The sequence below is a fragment of the Chiloscyllium punctatum genome, chromosome 19 (genome assembly GCF_047496795.1).
Source record: "Chiloscyllium punctatum isolate Juve2018m chromosome 19, sChiPun1.3, whole genome shotgun sequence".
NCBI classification, from domain to species: Eukaryota; Metazoa; Chordata; class Chondrichthyes; order Orectolobiformes; family Hemiscylliidae; genus Chiloscyllium; species Chiloscyllium punctatum.
This window is the reverse complement of record NC_092757.1, coordinates 89,958,164-89,979,243: the sequence shown is the minus strand read 5'-3', so window position 1 is coordinate 89,979,243 and position 21,080 is coordinate 89,958,164. Positions and strand designations below refer to the sequence as shown.

Below are 21,080 nucleotides of genomic sequence, written 5' to 3'. Positions count from 1 at the left end.
TCGTGCTGGAAAAGCACAGCAGGTCAGGCAGCATCTAAGGAGCAGGAAAATTGAATTTTCGGGGAAAAACCCTTCATCAGGAATGTCCTCACTTTTGCTTTCATTAAATCATAGTCTGTCTTTTGATTCTTCCTCCCAAGGTACATGACCCCTCACTTTCCTATATTAAACTCCATTTGAGAGGTTTTTGCTCACTCACTCAACCCATGTAGAGTTTTTGCTCACTCACTCACCTTGCAGATTCATTGGCTCTTCATCACAGCATTCCCTTCAAACTACTTTTGTATCATCAGCAAATATGTATAGATAACACTCTGCCTCCCTCCTCTAGGTCATTCATATAGACTGCAAATAATTGAGATTCCAGTGCTGATCCTTGCGGCACTCAACTAATTACATCCTTCCAACCTGAAAAAGACCCAATAACCCTAACTTTCTTCTTTGTGTCAACCAAGCTTCAATCTGTGCTTAGACACTATCCTCAATACCATGAATTCCTATCTTGTACAATAACCGTTTATGTCAAACCTTATTATATGCCTTCTAGAAATTCAAAATGTGACATCTACAGGTCTCCTTTATCAAGTGTACTTGCTATATCCTCTAAGAGCTTCCCTTTCACAAAATCTTGTTGACAGATTGCTAAGTTTTTCCAAATATCCTATTCATTCCTTAATAACGGACTCTATCATTTTCCTGTATTAATTGCCATATTATGGAAAATTAGCAAATTATATAAGAGCACTGAACTAAGTAAATTGAATATAAAAGCTGAGCATGGAATAACTTTCGAGCCCATTGAAACAAAACTAATCACTAATGGTATGCAGTTACATGCTTGATACTGGTTAGCACAACCATTCGCACTTAAAAACCCCAAAGGGCTTCATGTATTGATACCTTAAAGTCCACAATTCTCAAATCCAAACAATGTGTTTTCCAAATCTGTTAGTCAAAGAAACAGAAGCAAAACTACAAAAGTGGAGATGGCAAATGAGTGTCACATTTGCAAAGGCTGCACAACACAAAATGAACAAAATCAATCATAGATAATGGCTGGTGGATCCTTAAGGGTCAGTAATTGCCAAAATTAATACTGAATATGCATTTTTCTCCATCTCACATCCTCCCATATTGGTCACAGAAATTGGAATTATTAGAATTAGATTTTATTGTCACATGTACTCAAGTACAGAAGTCAATGAGTACAGTGAAAAGTGTACAATATTGCCATTCCTGGAGCCATCTTAGATACAAAGGTGTTTAGGTAGAAAATCTTAGGTACAAAGTAGAAAAATAAAGAAAAAAGTTAAAATTTAAACATTAAAGTTCTTCGTAATATACAGTAGAAATATTAATATGCCATTCTCTAAAGTACAGGCAAAAACAAAGTGGGATTGAAACTATTAATTTACATTATACCTATTCTCTGGATGATGCTGTGAGGAACATTCCAAATGGTGAGAGGCTACTCGTCCTGAGTGACTGCAACACACCTCTTGTGACTGACAGTGAATCATGGACAATATGGTCAGTCATCACAGAGTGGGCAGGATCAACAATAACAGGTGTAATTGAATTTTGCACTGAATGAACACTGCATCTCTAATACCTTCTTTCAGAGTAAGCTCCGTCACATGGTATTGTTAGCATCGATTAGACCAGGTCATCATAAGGTAGAATGTGCCCAGTACTTTCACACACACACAAAACGCAGCACAGGCTGAGATACCAACCACACTTGTTAAAAGTAAGAGAGGTGCACCTCTCCAAGTAGTTCACAGTTCTAAACATGACCTACTGTTCCATATCAAACCCCCTTACACAAGTAATGATGCTAAACACAGCATTTCACTTACATGTTTGAAAGACTGCAAGCCACCAGATGTATATTGATAAATGCCAATGTTAGTACCAATGAAGCTTGGAAGACACTACTGTAAAAGGTCTGCCACCTATGAGGTAGCATAATCATCATTTGGTAAAAGCAGGTCCCATAACCAAATCTACCTTTAGAACTCCTCAGCTGATATGACATCTGTCATTAACACAAGAAACAATAAGATGCACAAAACATACCCAACATGACCAGAAAGTGGCCAAGAGATTCAAAAATCGTCAAACTACATTAAAAAAAAGCACAGAGAAGACCATAACAACTACAGGAGAAGCTTACTCTTTAGTGTGGTGGGTAGTGCTTTTACAACATAATATATACGAGCAGACCATGAATACCCAGAAGCAAAGTGTAGTTTCCACACCGGCAAATCTACTATGGCCAAGACCTTCTCCATTCACTCACTGCATGAGAAATACAAAAATCAGAGGATGCCTCATTACCTAACTCTCAGAGATTAAACATCATCAGCACAATAAAATTTGAGGGAAAATTGGCTGTCCACCAAAGCTCGCACTCTTCATGCAACGCATTATTTGCAATGTGATAAGCACACCTCTGATAATTTCAGAGTGGAGAGTGGAGTGAAATAAAGCTGTGCCTCAGGTCCTACTCTGATCAGCATCATCTCTTTGCTCTGAACCTTTGCTGCAGATATGGAAGAAATCTGCTTGCACACTAGGTCAGATAGCAAGCACTATAACCTATCAAGAAAAGAGATAGACAAAAGCACCTTATGTCCTGATCAGAAAACATCACAATGTTAATGATGCAGTGCTAGTCACCCACACAGGAACTGAGCTACAAAGACTCATGGACTGTCGCTACCATGCCTGTAACTTATTCTCCCTGACTATAAATGTCAAGAAAACTGTCATGGAACAAGATGTTGCATCTCTGTCAGTGGTCACATGAAATAACATTCAACTGGTTCACATATTCTCCTACCACAGGTTTACAGTAACAACAATCTGGCCTTTGAAGCTAGAAATTGATACACATATACGAAAAACAGCCACCATTTTTGGCCAGCTCATAAACTGAGTATGGAATAACATCAAGCCAACCTTTAGGATAAAGCTGATGGTTTACAAGACTCAATGTGCTCAGCACATTGTTGTATCGCTGTGAAATATATGTGACATCTTTTCACAAAACCATGTTTGTAATTTCCATCTTCATTGTCTGCAATCCATTCTGGGTATATTCTGGCAGGGCGAGATAATGACCGCAGCAACCTCTCAAAGGCAGAGCTCCTGTGGCAACAATTTTGGTTCAGACACATCTAGAAGATGAAAGACATATCCAAGGACTTTCAGCATGGTGAGTTAGGTAGAGGTGGACATCCAGTGAGACACCCAAACCTCCCCTTCAGGAATGCTTGCAAGCACATCAAGTATCGCACTGGGAATCACCAACTCGATGATAGGGGAAAATATCAACACATCCTGAGTGCTGTGTGCAGAACCATAATGACCAGTCACTTCAACAGTTTGACAACAAGCATCAGTAAAGATGCACCAAATGGAGATATCCAATCTGAACTGGATTGGTTGCTGTCCATCAACCTTTGTAGGTGTGAGGATGCTGACAACTAGACAACTACAAATCTTAGCCTTTGCAGCCATCTCATGGATCTTCACGGAAACTACATTGCATACACACTACTTAGTATGCTTAAGTCTCAAGCTATTCTTATTCGATCTTAAACAGTTTACGGGCATCTATTTCTGTTGCAATCCAAGCAAAGCTTTAGATGATCTTTGCTAATACTAGACACTGCAAAATTAATGATTTAATTAAATGTAGCAATGCCAACTGACTTTAATATAATAATCAAATATAAATCAGGCAAATACAATTTCATATTTTAGGCTAAAGGTTTCTCAGATTTCTGTGGAAAGTTCTGTTAGTGCAATTCCTTTAAGTAATTCCTTCAAGTATAGAATTTATTTTTTTATATCTCAAACTATACTATTAAAACAATTTATTTATCAAATTAACATTCTGCTCATTACTGTAAATACATTTCATGTAATTTTTGTCCTAGTATTAAAAGCCTGAGCTATTAAGATATCTAAATATTTTAATTTTCCCTGCTTTCAAAGTCACTTTCAAATTTCCTTAGGTTTTCTCATCCTACTTACTGTTTGAAAAAGCTAATCTGTTTCCAGATAATATAGTCCTAACATCCATTAATGAATTAACCATTTTGGTTCAACATTTCTTTCAAAATTGAGACCGAGAATTCACATTGTGTGTAATTAATACTGTGATTCCACTGTCTTAACATTCTACAGAGTATGCAGTAATAAGCAGTTGCAAACCTCACAGCATTATTCATGTTAGTCTTCTAATCAGAGACAAGTAAATATATTTAAGAGCAACCTCAATTCTGGTTCTCCTGGCTAATTCAGCATGAAACTGAGGTTCGCATATCAGATTGGCTTGAATCACTGTCAATGCTATATTAGTTCACATCAGACAAGCAGAAGGTTGGAAAAACACAGCAAGCCAGGCAGCATCATGAAGTGGAGAAGTCGACGCTTCCGGTGTAACCTTTCTTCAGGACGCGGGGTGGGTGCAAGGGAAACTGCAGATAAAGGAGGTGGCAGGGGCTGGGTGAAGTGGGGATAAGTGAAGACAGGCATATGCGGTCTCTAATCAGGGAGATTAAACGTAAACCTATGGAATGGTTCGCCGAGCATCTCAGCCAGGCCTGCAGGGGCCGACCGGACCTCCTAGTCACCGCCCATTTTAATTCCCCTTCCCACTCCCTTTCCAACATGACCCATCCTTGGCCTCCTCCATTGTCACAATGAACCAAACTGCAAATTTGAGGAACAACACCTCATCTTCCGCCTAGGCAGCCTACAGTCTGGAGGACTCAATATTGAGTTCTCCAATTTTAAATAACCTCCCTTTCCATCACCTGACTCCGTTCCCAGCTCCTCCATCTCCCTTCCACTCATCCCAGCCACCCACCGAATTCATTCCTCCCACTGGCCAACCAGGTCGTACCTTCTACCTATCTTCACCTATCCTCAATTCACCACCCTGCCCCCATCATCCCCTTTATCTGCAGCTCTCCTTACACCCACCCCGAGTCCTGAAAAAGGGTTACATCCGAAACATTGACTTCTCCACTTCCTGATCATGCCTGGCTTGCTGTGTTCTTCCAGCCTCCTGTTTATCTATCTTAAATTCCAGTATTTTTGTCTCTATATTAGTTCGTGTCACTTAGGGAGTTGGTTAATCTCACTACAATTGATGTTGAATTATTTAAGAAATGCAAAGAACCAAAGAAATCCTATTCTAATTGTTAACTAGTTACCCTTGCTCATTGTGCACCTGCAAAGACCAAGCAGAGACAGGTTTGAAATTGGCAACGATATCTATGGTCCAAGTAACTTGTCAAAACACGATGTCATGTACAACCATTGAATGAGGTACCAAATGCATTCAGTACCATAGAGTTCCATCCCAAACAAGAAATCTATGCCATTAAAGGACAAGGGAGAAGTGAACTTTGGTCAGTCATTGATATTTTCTCACCAATTAAACAGTCAGGTGAGTTGGTTTGAAAAAGCAAATAAATCCCTCTTTTTACTCTCTGCAGTCGAAGACTTTGATGGTTAAAGTGTATGTAAAGTTTAACCAGGAAAATCGTAGTTTTTGTTGTTATTTAGTTTCAAATTAACTGGCAGTAGAAATGGTACAATTGATCTCAATGTCCCAAAGTGGGAAGTGACAGGCAAAAACTTAGCAGAGTTTTCACTTCATTGCCGGGAGTATGAATGTTCTAAGGAGAGGAAGGTGATGTTGCTTCTGATCAAAGCATACATCAACAATCACAATTTTGGCAAACATGCCAAGGATGTCACTTGCTTGCAGAACCATAAAAATTGAATTTCACATTCTCAGAAAAGTAAGCGATAAAAACCAGCGTAAGAAATCCATTAAAATTAAACTTCACTTATCTGAAACAATGGTAAATCATTCAAAAATAGCTGAGGTTCCTCTGCAGCAAAACATTTTACACAATTTTAAGAGCACAGTGGCAAAGCAATAGTTCATGCTGTCAATTTTGACAATACAAATTATAGAGTCATACAGTACAGAAACAGATCCTGCGGCCCAACGCATCCGTGCCAACCAGGTTTTCTGAACTGAACTAGTTTGGCCCATTTTCCTCTAAACCTTTTCTGTACATGTATCTGCCCAAATGTCTTTTAAATGTAATTGTATCTGCTTCCATACTTCCTCAGGCAGCTCATTCCATATATGCATCACCTTCTGTGTGGAAAAATTCCCCCTTTAGGTCCCTTTTAAATCTTTCCCTTCTCATCTTAAACCTATGCCCTCTAGTTTTGGACTCTCCTACCCTGGGGAAAAGCTATTCACCTTATCTATGCTCTCATGATTTTATAAACCTCTAGAAAGTCACCCTTCAGCCTCCTACACTCCAGAGAAAAACGTCCCAGCCTATTCAGCGTCTCCTTATAATTCAAACCTTCCAGTCTCAGTAACATCCTTGTAAATCGTTTTTGCATCCTTTCCAGTTTAAAGCATCCTTCCTGCAGCAAGGCAACCAGAATCGTACACAGTACTCCAATGTGGCCTTCCCAATGTCTTGTATGAACAAAAGAAAAGCAACAGGCCATTCAGCTCCTTCAGACTTTCTGGTATTCAATGAAATCCTGGCTGATTTAAACTCCATTCAACCGCCACCTCTCCATATGAAGAGTCCCTCAAATTTATTTCTGTAGTGCAGAGAAGCTTTAAGGTCATACTTTGTAAATTTATCTGCATGGGCCAATGCACACCCGGTAAGTTAAAGGATAAAATTACAATGCCTATGCAAGAACTTCTAGGTTGCTGCCCAACCAATTGGGCTACATGGAACACTGCCCTTTAATACCATTGACTAGCAAAAATTTATTAATCATTTTAATTTATTCCGAACAATTACTTGAGTTAGCATCTACTGCTTCCTGTGGATAAGAGATCCACACTTCCAGAACCCTTTCCATGAACAATTAATTCTTAACTGCTCTCCCAATCGGCCTGGTTGATTTTAAGATTATACTCCTCTTACCAACTACATTATGAAGCAAGAATTTAACATTGACCAAAAGCTTCACTACAGAAATTAACAGAAATCGAACTGAATTCTTGTGCATTTCAACTCATGTGCTGACTAGACTAGAACGTTATTCACTCACCCAGTGGGGAAGGGTGTACACCAGACAGAAATCTTAAAAATCGGTGAAGAAAGAAATATAACATGGCAAAAACAGATAATATTATCAACAGAGTCTCACAATAACAATTGTTGCAATTCTTTCATCAACACAATTACACCAACAGTGCAATGCTATGGTTTAGGCTGTAATGTTTCCACTTGTTCCTGTCACCCTATCATCTCTTGATCATTCATACGCAGAGGTTGAAGGAGTTCACACACAATAGTTTTTCCATTAAAACCATCACTTATCATATCAATGTCAAGATTACACAGTCACAACATATGAAGCACTACATTCCAACCATAATTATATTCTGTACTTTAAAATACAATTCTGCCTTGCAGATCACTCATTCACATAGGGACCACCCATTTATAGATCGACTGTCCCAAGTGCAAATTAATCATGATTGCATGACCACCCATGTAAAAGGACCACCATAAGTCAGTCTCAAAGGTTGCGTAATAAAATGTTCCATTATACTTGTTAATTTTGGCTTCACTTCATAAATTGAAAACAAACATCAATCTCAAATATATTTCAGTTCAGTAAAAGTCTTCCATGAAAACCAGATTGTTCAAAAATCAGATTCATTGCAAAATTCAAGGCCAATAAAAAGCATTTGCAATTTAACTGACTTTGGACTCTAGAATCCTTAAAATTAGTACCAAGTTACAAAAAGTAATCTTTGAAACATTCATTGTTCACTTTTGTACTTCTTCCACACCTACATTTAAACATGTAACAACTAATAATTTTCCCAAATAGCTGGTCAGGTATAAATCAGCATTAAAGGCATCACTACTCCATTAGGTTTTCTCCTGATCTCTGCTTTATGATGATAGTTTAATGGCAGGGGTACAAACAATATTGAGCAGCTGGAAGGAATTATATCAAGACTTCCCAAAACTGATTTAATTTGGCTTTTTGAGTGTTAGATCGACTATATTTATATCCCTTGCATTTACATTGGATATGAATTCATGCAGGAGAAAAAAAATCTAAATCATTAGGACATCAGTCCTGGTTTGTTTAGTAATCCAAACTTCTTTTGCTCCCATAGTAAAATTAATCGTGATATTTCTTATAACCATCGTTTTTAAAAGGAACAAATAGAAGAGTGCACATCCAATAAATCATTCTCTTGCTTTCCAAAATAAATGATGTTACCTAAATATTATGAAATATTTTTAAGTCCAATAAGTTATTTCTCCTTGTAAGAAGAGTGGGATTTGCATTTATTTCATAAATTATTGCAGGGATGAATTTAGATACAGAGCTCACATTGGTCGTTCCGCTATAACATGCGTTTCATCAATGCAAATTCGCTGTAACGTGATTGATAAATTGGGAACACTGCTTCTACATCATGAACTTTTAAAATGTGTGTTGGAGTAACATGTTTACACTGCCAAACCTTTAAGCTCTGTTTCTAAAGCTTGCATTTCCTACAATATGGGGATGCTCAAGAACACAGCTATTGTGTTATAGATTTAGTAAATTTATTTACAGAAATTCAGAACCCAGTTTAATTTCACAGATACCTTTAGTCCATTTTAATATGCAATTGCAAAGAACCTCACTTTAGATGGTGTCAAACTAGAACAAAACAAATATATGCAACATTCAGTGTAACCACCGGATTCTGAAATGGCAGCTGAAAACAAAGGTTTTTTTTACAAAAAGGGTTGTTGAAAATAAAATTTACCTCAGCAACATTGTTTTTGTAAAAACATGACTGGCTAACTATTTTGCCAAGTAATATAACAGTAAACATCATGAGACAGTTGTCTCTTTACAATTTAGAATAACTTTAAATGTTCCAAACTCGATAAGTGCAATCTTGCAGTTGATGGCATCATAAACAACATTTTAAATCCATCATTAATTTAAAAAATACACTCATGGGACATTTTCATCGCTGGCTGGCAAGCATTTGTTGCCCATCGAGTTGTCATTGAGAACGTGCTGGGGAGTTGCCTTTTTGAACAGCTGCAGTCCACATGCGTGTAGTTTGACCAACAATGCCCATAGGGAGGGGATTCTGGGATTTTGAACAAACGACAGTGAATGACTGACGATATATTTCCAAGCCAGGATGGTGAATGGTTTGATGGAGAATTTGGGAGGTGGCAGTGTTGCCATGTATCTGCCGCCCTTGTCCTTCTAGATAGAAGTGGATCATGTGATGCATTCTAGGGATTATTGGTGAATTTCAGCAATGCATTTTGTACATATCGCTGCTCCTCAGTGTTGGTGGTGGAGGGAATGGATGTTTGTAGATGTGGTATCAAATAAATGGGCTGCTTTATCCTGGATGGTGTCAAATTTGCAAAACATTGCTGTTGGAGCTGAGCCATTGAGGCAAGTAAGGAGTACTCCATCACACTCCCGACTTGCGCCTTGTAGATGATAGGCGAAAGTGAGGACTGCAAATGCTGGAGATCAGTCAAGAGTGTGGTGCTAGAAAAGCACAGATCAGGCAATGACTTATTCCTGATGAAGGGCTTTTTCCCGAAACGTCAAATCTCCTGCTCCTTGTAGATGATAGGCAGGCTTTGGGGAATCAGGAAGTGAGTTACTTGTGGTAGTATTCTTTGTCTCTGAGCTGCGCCTGTTGCTACTGTGTTTATGTGGCAAATCCAGTTGAGTTTGTAGTCAATGATCATCCCAAGGAGGTCAATAGTTGGGGATTCAGTTATGGTATAACACCACTTAATGTTAAGGCGCATTGGATAGATTGTCTCTTATTGGAAATGGTCATTGCCTGGCATTTGTGTGGTGCAAATGTTACTTGCCACTTGTCAGCACAAGCCTAGATATTGTTGTCATAGAATATAGAACATAGAAAAGTACAGCACAGAACAGGCTCTTTGACCCATGATGTTGTGCCGAGGATTAATCCTAATGTAAAATAAAATAACTTAACCCCTCAATTCATTGCTATCCCTGTGTATGTCCAGCAGTCGCTTAAATGTCCCTAATGACTCTGTTTCCAACACCACAGCTGGCAACGCATTCCATGCATTCACAAGTCTCAACGAAAAGAACCTTCCTCTGACGTCCCCCTATACCCTTCTCCTAATACTTTAAAACTATGATCCCTCGTGCGAGTCAATCCTGCCCTGGGGAAAAGTCTCTATCTACTGACTCTACCCATGCCTCTCATTATCTTGTATACCTCGATCAAGTCTCTTGAGAGAAAGGTCCGAGTTTAGTCAACCTCTCTTCATAAGGCAAACCCTCTAGTCCAGTCAGCATCCTGGTAACCCTTCTTGGCACCCTCTCCAAAGCCTCTGTATATTTCCTATAGTAGGGCGACCAGAACTGGACACAATATTCCAAGTGTGGTTTCACCAGGGACTTGTAGAGCTGTAGCAAAACCTCACGGCTCTTAAACTCGATCACCTTGTCAATGAAAGCCAAAACACCATACACTTTCTTAACAACCCTATCCACTTGGGTGGCAACTTTGAGGGATCTATGTACTTGAACAACAAGATTCCTCTGTTCCTCCACACAGCCAAGAATCCTGTCTTTAATCCTATATTCAGCATTCGAGTTCAACCTTCCAAAATACATCACTTCACATTTATCCAGATTGATATCCATCTGCCATTTCTCAGCCCAGCTCTGCATCCTGACTGTGTCGCGCTGCAGCCTGCAATAGCCCTCGATACTATCAACGGCACCTCCAACCTTTGTGTCATCTGCAAATTTACTAACCCACTCCTCAACCTCCTCATCTAAGTCATTTATAAAAACTACAAAGAGCAGAGACCCAAGAACAGAGCCCTGCAGGCTCAACACTGACCTCCAGGCAGAATACTTTCCTTCTACAACCACTCTCTGCCTTCTGTCAGCCAAACCAATTCTGAATCCAGATAGCCAAATCTCCCTGTATCCCATACCTCCTGACTTTATGACTGAGCCTTCCATGGGGAACCTTGTCAAATGCCTTGCTGAAGTCCATATACACCACATCCACTGCTTGACCTTCACTGACTTGTCTTGTCACCCACTCAAAGTGCTCAATAAGATTTGAGAGGCATGACCTGCCCCTCACAAAACCATGCTGACTGCCTTTACTCAAGCTATGCTTTCCCAAATAGTCATAAATCCTATCCCTCAGAATTCTTTCTAAAACTTTGCTGACCATAAACGCAAGACTGACTGGTCTGTAATTGCCAGGGATTTCCCTATTACCCTTCTTGAAAAAAGGGAACAACATTCGCCTCCTTCCAATCCTCCGGTACGACTCCCGTGGAGAGTGAGGAGGCAAAGATCTTTGCCAGCAGCCTAGCAACCTCCTTTCTCACTTCCCGGAGCAGCCTAGGATAAATCTGGTCTGGCCCTAGGGACTTATCAATCTTAATGTTTGCCAAAATTTCCAACACATCAACTTCATCAATCTTGTTCTGGTCAAGACTGTATCCCAGCTCCTCAAAGTTCTCATTTACAACAAGGTTCCTTTCCTTCATAAAACCGAAGCAAAAAAAATCATTTAGGGCTTCCCCTATTTGCTCAGACTCCACGCACAAGTTCCCAATGCTATCCATGATCGGCCCCACCTTCTCCCTGGTCATTCTCTTATTCCTCACGTATGAGTAAAATGCCTTTGGCTTCTCCCTAATCCTTCTTGCCAAGCCTTTCTTGTGCCCGCTTGGCTCTCCTCAGTCCATTTTTGAGCTCCTTTCTAACAAGCCTGTAATCCTCTAAAGCTGTGCTAGATCCTTGCTTCCTCCACCTTACGTAAGCTGACTTCTTCCTTTTGACGAGAAGCTCCTCTGTTCTCGTCATCCAAGTTTCCTTAATCTTACCCCTTCTTACCTGTCTCAGAGGAACAAATTTGTACATCACTTGCACCAACTGCTCCTTAAACAAACAGTCTCCACATGTCTGTTGTGCCCTTTCTGTGGAACAATTGCTCCCAGTCTGTACTTCCCAACTCCTGTCTGATAGCGTCATAATTTCCTTTCACCCAATTAAATAGCTTCCCTCGGTAACTGCTCAGTTCCCTCTCCAAGACTATGGTAAATGTGAAGCAGTCATGATCACTGTCACCAAAGTGTTCTCCCACCGTGAGATCTGACACCTGTCCCGGCTCATTGCCGAGCACCAAATCTAAAATGGCTTCTCCCCTCATCAGTCTGTCTACCTATAGTGTAAGGAAACCCTCCTGAACACATCTGACAAAAACGGTTCCATCCAAACCATCTGTACTAAGGAGGTTCCAGTCAATATTGGGAAAGTTGAAATCACCCATAACAACAACCCTGCTACATCTGCATTTTTCCAAAATTTGCCGGCCTATGAGTTCTTCAATCTCTCTTTGCTATTTGGGGGTCTGTAGAAAATCCCCAATGAGGTGGCTGTTCCCATGCTGTTCCTAACTTCCACCCACACTGACTCAGTAGATGGACTGCTTCAGTATCTGAGAAGTCAGAATGGTGCTGAACATTGCAGAATCATTAGAAGGAAATACTTGAACAGGGCACACTGCAAAGATTATTACACTGGATTAGTAAAATATTGATTCTTATTTTATTACCTTGTATGAAGGTAGAAAGCAGAGTACACCCTGAGTAACAATTTGACAAATCTTCAGCAGCAGTTCTCCAGCTTCATCCTGAAACTCAAATGTCTCTGTGTGTTGGAAGGTGGCACAGAGTTTTCGCCCATTTGGTCCTGTTCTGATTGTTCCTACCCATACCTAGAGAAAAGTAAATAAATTAGTTACAGAGACAACAGTGACACAGGAATTCATATTGGTTCATGTTGATGTGATTACATAATTGACTCATTTTTGGGGACAAAAGTAACATGGAATGACTTTTATTTTTGATAGCCTCTTCATATCAAATTCACCAACTTCCTTCTTTAGCTCTTGAGTTTTGTTGAAGACTATATTTGTACCACACCCTCATAACACTGCTTTTAATGGACTAACACCTTGTCCACTACGTAGTCCAAATTATACTCGAAGTCTTCCCGTCAAATAACAGAGCTGCACATCTTTCCTTGCTAAGTTTATTTCTTTTCCCTGGGGATGCATCTTGTATGGCTGCCATATTGCTGACCATGTGCCTTAAACACCTGTCTTCAGAATCACTAAAATTAAAAATAGAAAACTGATGGAGAATATGAGGTTGGAGAAATGCTGATAAAAGTCATGATCTGGGAAAAGCAGAATAAAACTACACTGAAAGATCAACAAACGAAAACAAAGATTATGACCATCATAAAGAGACATGCAGCTGGAAGCCAGTGAAGCCTCACTTAATGAAGATGAGAAAGATTTAGAACATAATTTTTAAGAAACAGTTGTGTGGTTTGTAAAACTTAAATATGTTGAATATGTCATATGATTTCTACAAAGAAAAGATCCAATTATTTGCTCCCTCATAGTTCAAAGAATTGTTTAATAAGCCAAGTCTTAAGTGACAGTAGTCAAAACATAAAACAAAATCTTCACTTACATAACTAGTTAGCTTTAAAGACATGTTTCTCATTAGATCCAAGACATAATTTGGTTAGGTTTGTTAGCTGTCATGTCAGTTTTTATTTTGTATTATCGATATTATTACCAGAGTCAGAAAAATGTTATCATTCTTCAGAATATATTCAAAAGCTGTCCCCATATCTTCTGAGGCAATGATGTGGTACTAAGCTATACAAATCAAATTGGGTAATATTAAAACCCCAATATGTTGAGTTGCGCATTATCAATTAAATTGATTGTAATGACACTAGGATAAAGAGAGGTAACGTCATTAAGAATTCACCTTCAGATTATGTGCTTCCCAGCAAGGGTCACTGCTTAGTACATATGGGGAACCAGGCCATGACAAAATCACTCTTGGCTGGGATATCTTCTAGATCTCAGTTCTTGGACACAATAACATCAGGAGCAGGAGGTCATTCAGCCCTCCAAACCTGTTCCATGATTCACTGAGATCATAATTATATTTGACTTCAAATACCCCTTCACATGTTCCCCAAATGTCTCTTGGCTCTCTTAGTATTTAAAAATGCTGATTTCCTAGGTATTCTTAATTACTGAGCATTGACAGCTTTCAAAATTAAGAATTATCATGATTCACAACTATTTAACTTTCAATCTTGAAAGCTCAACCCCTTATTCTGTGAATGTAATCCATTCAGGTCCAACATGAGAAAAGGGCACTTGAACAACATAGCAGACATGAGCCGTTAGCAAAGATGCTATGAAAATTGTAAGGAAGAGCTGACAGACATGGTTAATGCTTGTGAATCTACAGCACAGCATAATCTTTAGGCTTTTAAAATATTTTTTGAACCAACTGAGGTATTAAGGAACAGATTAATTTATCTTGAACAAACTGTTCTTGTATATTAAGTCATACTTCATGCATTAAAAGAAAACATACTGAAGGTATTCTTGTAGGAATCCTATGCTCCAAAAGTACTTAAAACACACTAACATTTCATTAAAAATTGTTAGGATCTTCAGCAATCAAATAGTTACGGTATCTACCAGCCAATATATTTTCAAGTATACAAGCGTAACACAAGCTTCTGTACTATATTGCACAGATCCAATGGTGGAGAAGTTAAGACATTATGAGGCTAACTGTGTTGCTAATAACCACTGTTAACTCATAAAGTGGTACTCTAGCACTGATGTTGACTGACAATTTACAGATGTACAGGTAATTTCCCAACTGCTGACATTTAAACTAGAGCTGTAACGAAGTGTGATTTTTATTTAGCTTTGAAGCTCCAATTGTAAAAGATAATGAAGCTTTGGTTGCCATTTTGGATTAAGATTACAGCTGGGAAACACAAGATCAGCATCACTGAGAAAGGGGTAAATCATGATCACCAAGCACAAAAAACATGAAAAAAACAAGAAATACGCTGCAACATGATCTCTGACATTGAACATTAGCTTTAAAGTACAAGAAAGCGAAGTATCCTTAATACATTTTAACTTTATCCTGAAACTGTGCTCCACTGTTGTAGATTCCCCCACCAGGGTAAACAATCTCTCAGTATTTTCCACATCAAAACCATTCATAAGCTTGATTATTTCTGTGAGCATAAATTACCTGTCCTTTTTTTTTGCCACTTTGGTGAAAGTACCTCTCTCCTCTCGATGACCCTTCAAAATAAGTAAATCATTGTCTGGCTAATTTCCCACCTGGAGGAACCCATAATATGATTGTTCATCACTGAACCAACCTTACAATAATCACCCAGAAAAATCAAAATAAACTTTCCTATGCAGTAATCAAACCTCTTGCACCCTATATATATAGTCAAGTTATTAAAATTTTAATTTTTGTCATTTTAAGAAAACGTTTTATTTATTGGGATTTGGTGATGAGGAGCCCAGCCTTATTCCGTTGAGGGCAACTGATATTCCTATAACAGGTCATCTTCAGAGCAGACTTAATGGATTATTGGATGAACAAAAAGAACAATTTTGCCTTTATATGATGATTGATCAGAAACTTCAGAAAATTACGTTTTAAAAAAGACAGGATACCTTTTCAACAAACTAACCCAAATTTTTATATGCTTGTTTATTTCATACATTTTTAGAGCATGAGTATCAGTCCTATTGGTAATGGGCTACATGAGTGGATTGCATCACTATATTTTTCTCTTCACTGAAATGTGAACTAATAAGTAGGAATGCATACATGAAAACTTATCCAGCAGGTGCGATTATTGGATCAATTTTCACTGCAAACCATTCATCCTGACCTGAGCTAGATGCAATTTTAGGGGTATAACAGTTTCAAACTACAACTCTTGAAGCATGATAATATTAGTGACCCTCATCTTATAATTATCAAAAGTATGCAGGGAGACTCAAAAGGTTTCTCTCATCAAATACTTTGAGACACGCCACTGATAAACTTAGAAATTGCCTGTGCTTTTTACGCACAGTTTCGTAATGTAATGAAAACAGAACATTTTAAATGTAAATTTTAAGAGCATATATCACTCTTTTACTGCCAGACATGCTATCTGCTCCTGTATTCATTACCTTGGTGGTCTCCCAGTCAACTTTTTAAACTAACATTTTGCAGACAAATGCAATTTTCACCCCTGATTTTCTTTGATCTAATGGAGTATTTATTAATAAGGTTTAAATAAGAGTTAAGTACACCCATGTTCTGTTCTGTATAAATTTGTTCTGTTCATTATTTCAAGTTAACCAAAATAAAGAATGTTATTAGCAGGCCTCACCAGATGGTATAATCTCAAGTTAAAAACATAAAACTAATGAAGTCTCAAACATTCCTGTGGTGCATCTACAAAATGTAGAACTTTGAACTGATTTAATGGGCTGTGTATGTGGGCTATATCCATGCTTTGTTTCTAACTATTTAACTCTTTCATCCCTCTACATTCATCTGTACTCAGTCAAATAGATTCTAAGTGGATGAAATTGGCATTTATATTTAATCAAGTGCCCAAGGTAAAGGGGTAATCATCTCTATGTTTCCACATTTTTTTTATAAACTAGTATTAGATTAATATGAAAATATAAAATTGAAAGAACAATTATTTTCCAAAATAATCTTTCTCCAGCAAAATAGATTAGAATATACTTTAGCAGATTGGATAAATTTGTATCAGTTAGTCAAGATTGGTTACCTGGAATATTATTTATATTTCCAAATACTTCTTGACTAATGAAAACTGAACATTCATAGAAGAGATCACAGCTCATAACCACTCAGCCCCATCCACGTTGATAAAGCCAGCCATTGGGAAGCATCACATTCCAAGTACAATGCACTCACTGTCCATTCAATTTCAAATCAAGTGTACAGGAGATTTTCACCAGGCTTTCATTAATTTCCTCAGAATTTTTACTTCCCCACTAGAAAAAAAAGGGATAGATCTGTGTGTTTGGTCAATTAATGACTCCAGATTTATAATCAGAGTTTAATTCGCTTCTGTATAAATGCAGCATTAGACTCACATTTGACCTTTAGCAAACATTACCTGAGAAAAAGGCCTGAGTGGGAAAAAGAAATTATAGAATTTGCATATACATAGGACTCAGAAGCAGGGGTAGGCTTTTTGAGCCTGTCCATTATTCAATAAAAATCATGGCTGATCTGATTGAAGTATCATCTCCACCTTTCTGTCTGTACCCAAACTACTGCTTCTCTTGTCTATCAAAAACTATCTAAGTCAATCTTGAAAAAGAAACAATTATGACTATCTTCTGGGGAAGATAGATATAATGCCTTCTCATATCCTCAGGCAGCTCAAAGTAGTTTATAACAGATGAATTACATCTATTACAAGAGCTATTTGATTGAACAATTCATGAGATTTATGAACTGCTATGAAAATATAAAGGAAAACAGTGAAAAAAAACTCAAATACACGTGGCCATTTAGCTATTAATAATTGGTGGTAAAGATATTTCCCTGTAATATCTATGTCAAATATAACCTGGATGGATCTGTAGACGTCCTCATCACAAATACTCCCAACTTAATAAAAAAGCAGATATAACTTCCGGTTTGCCCCTGGTGATTGAATCATTAGTTGGGAATTAAATAGTGTGGCTCATTACCTGAGAGTTGTCAATGACATGGTTTGCCTCCAGCTGGATACTGAACTTTACACCCAGCTCTGAAGAGAATGACTCCATTGGTGACAATGTCCCTGAGGTTAGGATAATTGTCCTGACGCAATTGAGATCTGAAAAAGCCTAAAAGAAAATAAACAAAACAATTTAAGACTATTAATAAATTCAACTTGCTCAGTGGTTTAAGTAAAAGATGCAGAATAGCACGATGTCAAGTTAAATCCACTAATCAGAAAGTTTAGCATCGATGGTTCTCATTTTGGGAGGAAGAAAGATGAAAAAAAAGGAGCAAAGTGCATGTATGCATGGGCAAGGAGGCAAGAGGAAATAATGTACAAGCAAGGGGAGAGTGAGCACAGAGTGTCTATACTCATGGGTGAGGAGGGAGAGAGAGAGAGAGACAAGCAGGGACAAGAGGGAGCAAGAAGAGAAAGCATGCATGGATGTGGGAGAAATAAGAGAGTGCATTAAGCACAGGTCATCAGAGAACAAGAGGAAAGAGAATATAGGTTACAAGAGGAAAGAGAATATAGGTGAGCACGTGCACACAGAAATGATGCCAAAGGAGAGTAGAGCACATGCACACACAGATGAGGTGTTAACAAGAGAGCATGCATACATAGACAAGGAGGTATTGAAACAAGGAAAAAACAAGATAGAGATAGCAAAAGTATGGGAGGAAAGTGCTCAGAGGGTTGCAAAAGGGTAGTGCAAGTTAAGTGCCCGGCAGTTTGGGGACAAATGAACAGTGCCAGGAATGGAGGTGGAGGGCTGGCAGAGGAGTAGGAATGGAGTGGTAGGGCGATTTATTTTGAGGGGGTGCAAGCGTGAGCATGGAGACGTCAAGCAAGAGGTAGAGTGACAGCAAATTGCCCAGGGTAAGGTGGAGCATGAGAGAAGAAAGTAGGGTGAGGGCACGTCAAGAACAGAATGCCAACGAGGATGTGGAGATGAGAGAGAAAGCATGCGAGGGTTGGGCATTGAGAGAAGAAGCAGGAGGAAGCATTAGCACCGACAGGAGGAAAGCTGGCTGCACATACAGGAAAGTGACAGCTGGGTGAGTGCACACAGGGGCCTCAAGGGCTGAGTAAATGCACAAAAGGATGCAATGAGATGCTGAGTGGGCTTACATGGGATCATAAAGAGGACTTCGTCATTAAGCAGACCTGGTGGGCATAGGGCATAGTAGGCATTCATAAAGGCACTTTGAATACTCACTAGCATCATGTGGATTGAGCAGGGGCATGCATGGTCATAAGAGGATGACAGCACTGAAAGGAGAGCACATAGCATTGGGGTGTGCACATGTATTGATAAAACCGGAGAGCACGTAGCAGGCAGGGAGAGGGTACAATGCATGACATCATTTAATTATAGGACTCACCACTGCTGGATTTAAACACCAAAAGTTCAGGGTCAGCAGAGCTGTCTTTTTCCGCGAACCTCTCCTGTATCGAGGGCGTGCAAAGAAACCATTTTCATCAGGAATATCTGGCTGGTTGGTCCATGTGTAAGTCTGCTGTATTGCCACCCTATAGTCATCTATAAATCTATAGGAACAATTTATTATGTCAAAAATATGTCAGGTCACAGCAACCTTCTCCTCAAAAATCCTATTTATCCTTAATATACTAATTATTCTTCTAAAGGAACTCCCGTCCTAACAACATTGTGGATGTCCCTACACAAGACAGAATAGCAGTTCAAGAAACGGCCTCACCACTCCCTCTCAAAGGCATTCAGGGATGAGCAACAAATGCTCACCTTGCCAGCAATGATTACATCTCATGACAGAATGAAAAGAACTTCCTTGAAATAGTAAAAAACTCCATACTTAGCTAATAATGTAATGTAATTCACTACCACTAATACCCCTAATTCAGAAAACATCTTAAAGACAGTCTTCCTATTGCTGCAGACGGACTGCTCTTCCAAGGTTCACAAAAATATTTAATTTACAGCTAACTTCGGATATTCTGACATTTTACAGGTTTGCATTTCAGGTTTACATAAATGTTATCATTCAACAATGATGATCAATTTCAAAGGATTAAATAATACAATATGGTGATGCTATCTAAATGCACAATTAACATCATGTGAAGGAAACAATTTTCTTTACAGTTTTAGAATCTAGATACTTTGATTGCTTCAATATGAATAATAGTAAAAGAAAACGCGACGGTACATAAACAAGATTTCCTGTTTTTAAAACAATATGGTACTCCAATAGCTTAAGGAAAGCAAATACAGACAATTACAAAGGAAGTAACAAATTGAATTAAATGTCTTTTTCTGATATATCACTGATTTATACCAGACAAGGAGGTTGATTTTTGTCAATTAATGAGTTGCCACTTCATCAAGGCACTGACCCACAGAACGGTCAAGTGATTACAGTATATGGTAATGGAAATTCCGCTAAGGTTAGACACTGTATTTTATAATTAGGCTGTGCTCAAATTAAAATGGTCTGAATTTATATAAATCACAAAATGTTTGTAGTGGGAAATCTCCAAATAATCATATTATGCCAAACATCATTTTAATTTTTTTTTAAACTACAGCTTCTAAAGTCTGAATAGATCCATTAAGAAGTTTCCAGCACTCACCTGCTGCTGTCCCTGAAGAGAAAATCAAGCACCATGAAAAGTCCTTTCAACATCATCTGTGTTGGTGCACTTACTGTTGGGACTGTTACAGACCCCTGCTGTCCATTCATCATAAGTACCTTCTCTTCTTTCTCCAGTACAGCATCCAGGTTTTTCTGCATATCAAAAAGTCATTCATATATATAATTTTATACTAAATACAGCTTGAAGTAGCACGGATTAAGGCAACTACTGACTAAGTGATGGCATTTGCCCATTAATCATCTACATTAAGTGCAGTATTTCCAAATGTATTGTAAAATTTTACTTTAAATGACTGCAGCTGACTGTAGACATGTACTTCTCCCTTCATAAGCTGCATTCCCAAATAAATTCAAGGAACTGACATCTGTAAAGCAGCATGAATATAGATCCATGAATCATTCAGTGGGTTGAGGTTACCAATCCCAGAAGAAAACCTGGAATACTGGCTCTATTACTTTAATTGTGGAGATGCTGACACAATTTATTAACATTAATCACATGTCTGAGACTTGAATAATCTATTCAGAAAAACTGAATTAAGTTTTAGATTTAAAACAAACTCATATTTTCAAAACCATATTTTATTTCTCTTCTTGTCCCTTCATGGTCTTCATATAGCATCCTTAATTGAAAGAAAGCAGGATAGGCTTCCCTGATCCCAGGTCTCACCAAATAATACCCAAATCGATTATAAA

The 21,080-nt window shown here is 38.4% G+C and overlaps 1 protein-coding gene across 3 annotated transcripts in view; it reads right to left on the bottom strand.

Annotated features, from left to right (window-relative positions):
* Nucleotides 1-21,080, bottom strand: part of brip1 (BRCA1 interacting helicase 1) — a 229,580-nt gene that overhangs the window by 131,435 nt on the left and 77,065 nt on the right. For all 3 annotated transcript variants that reach the window (XM_072590032.1, XM_072590033.1, XM_072590034.1), the window contains exons 11-14: nt 20,362-20,516; nt 19,134-19,299; nt 17,735-17,872; nt 12,698-12,859 (exon numbers count right to left, since the gene is read on the bottom strand). In XM_072590032.1, the coding sequence (XP_072446133.1) occupies nt 12,698-12,859; nt 17,735-17,872; nt 19,134-19,299; nt 20,362-20,516 (621 nt within the window). The remainder of the gene's footprint in view (nt 1-12,697; nt 12,860-17,734; nt 17,873-19,133; nt 19,300-20,361; nt 20,517-21,080) is intronic.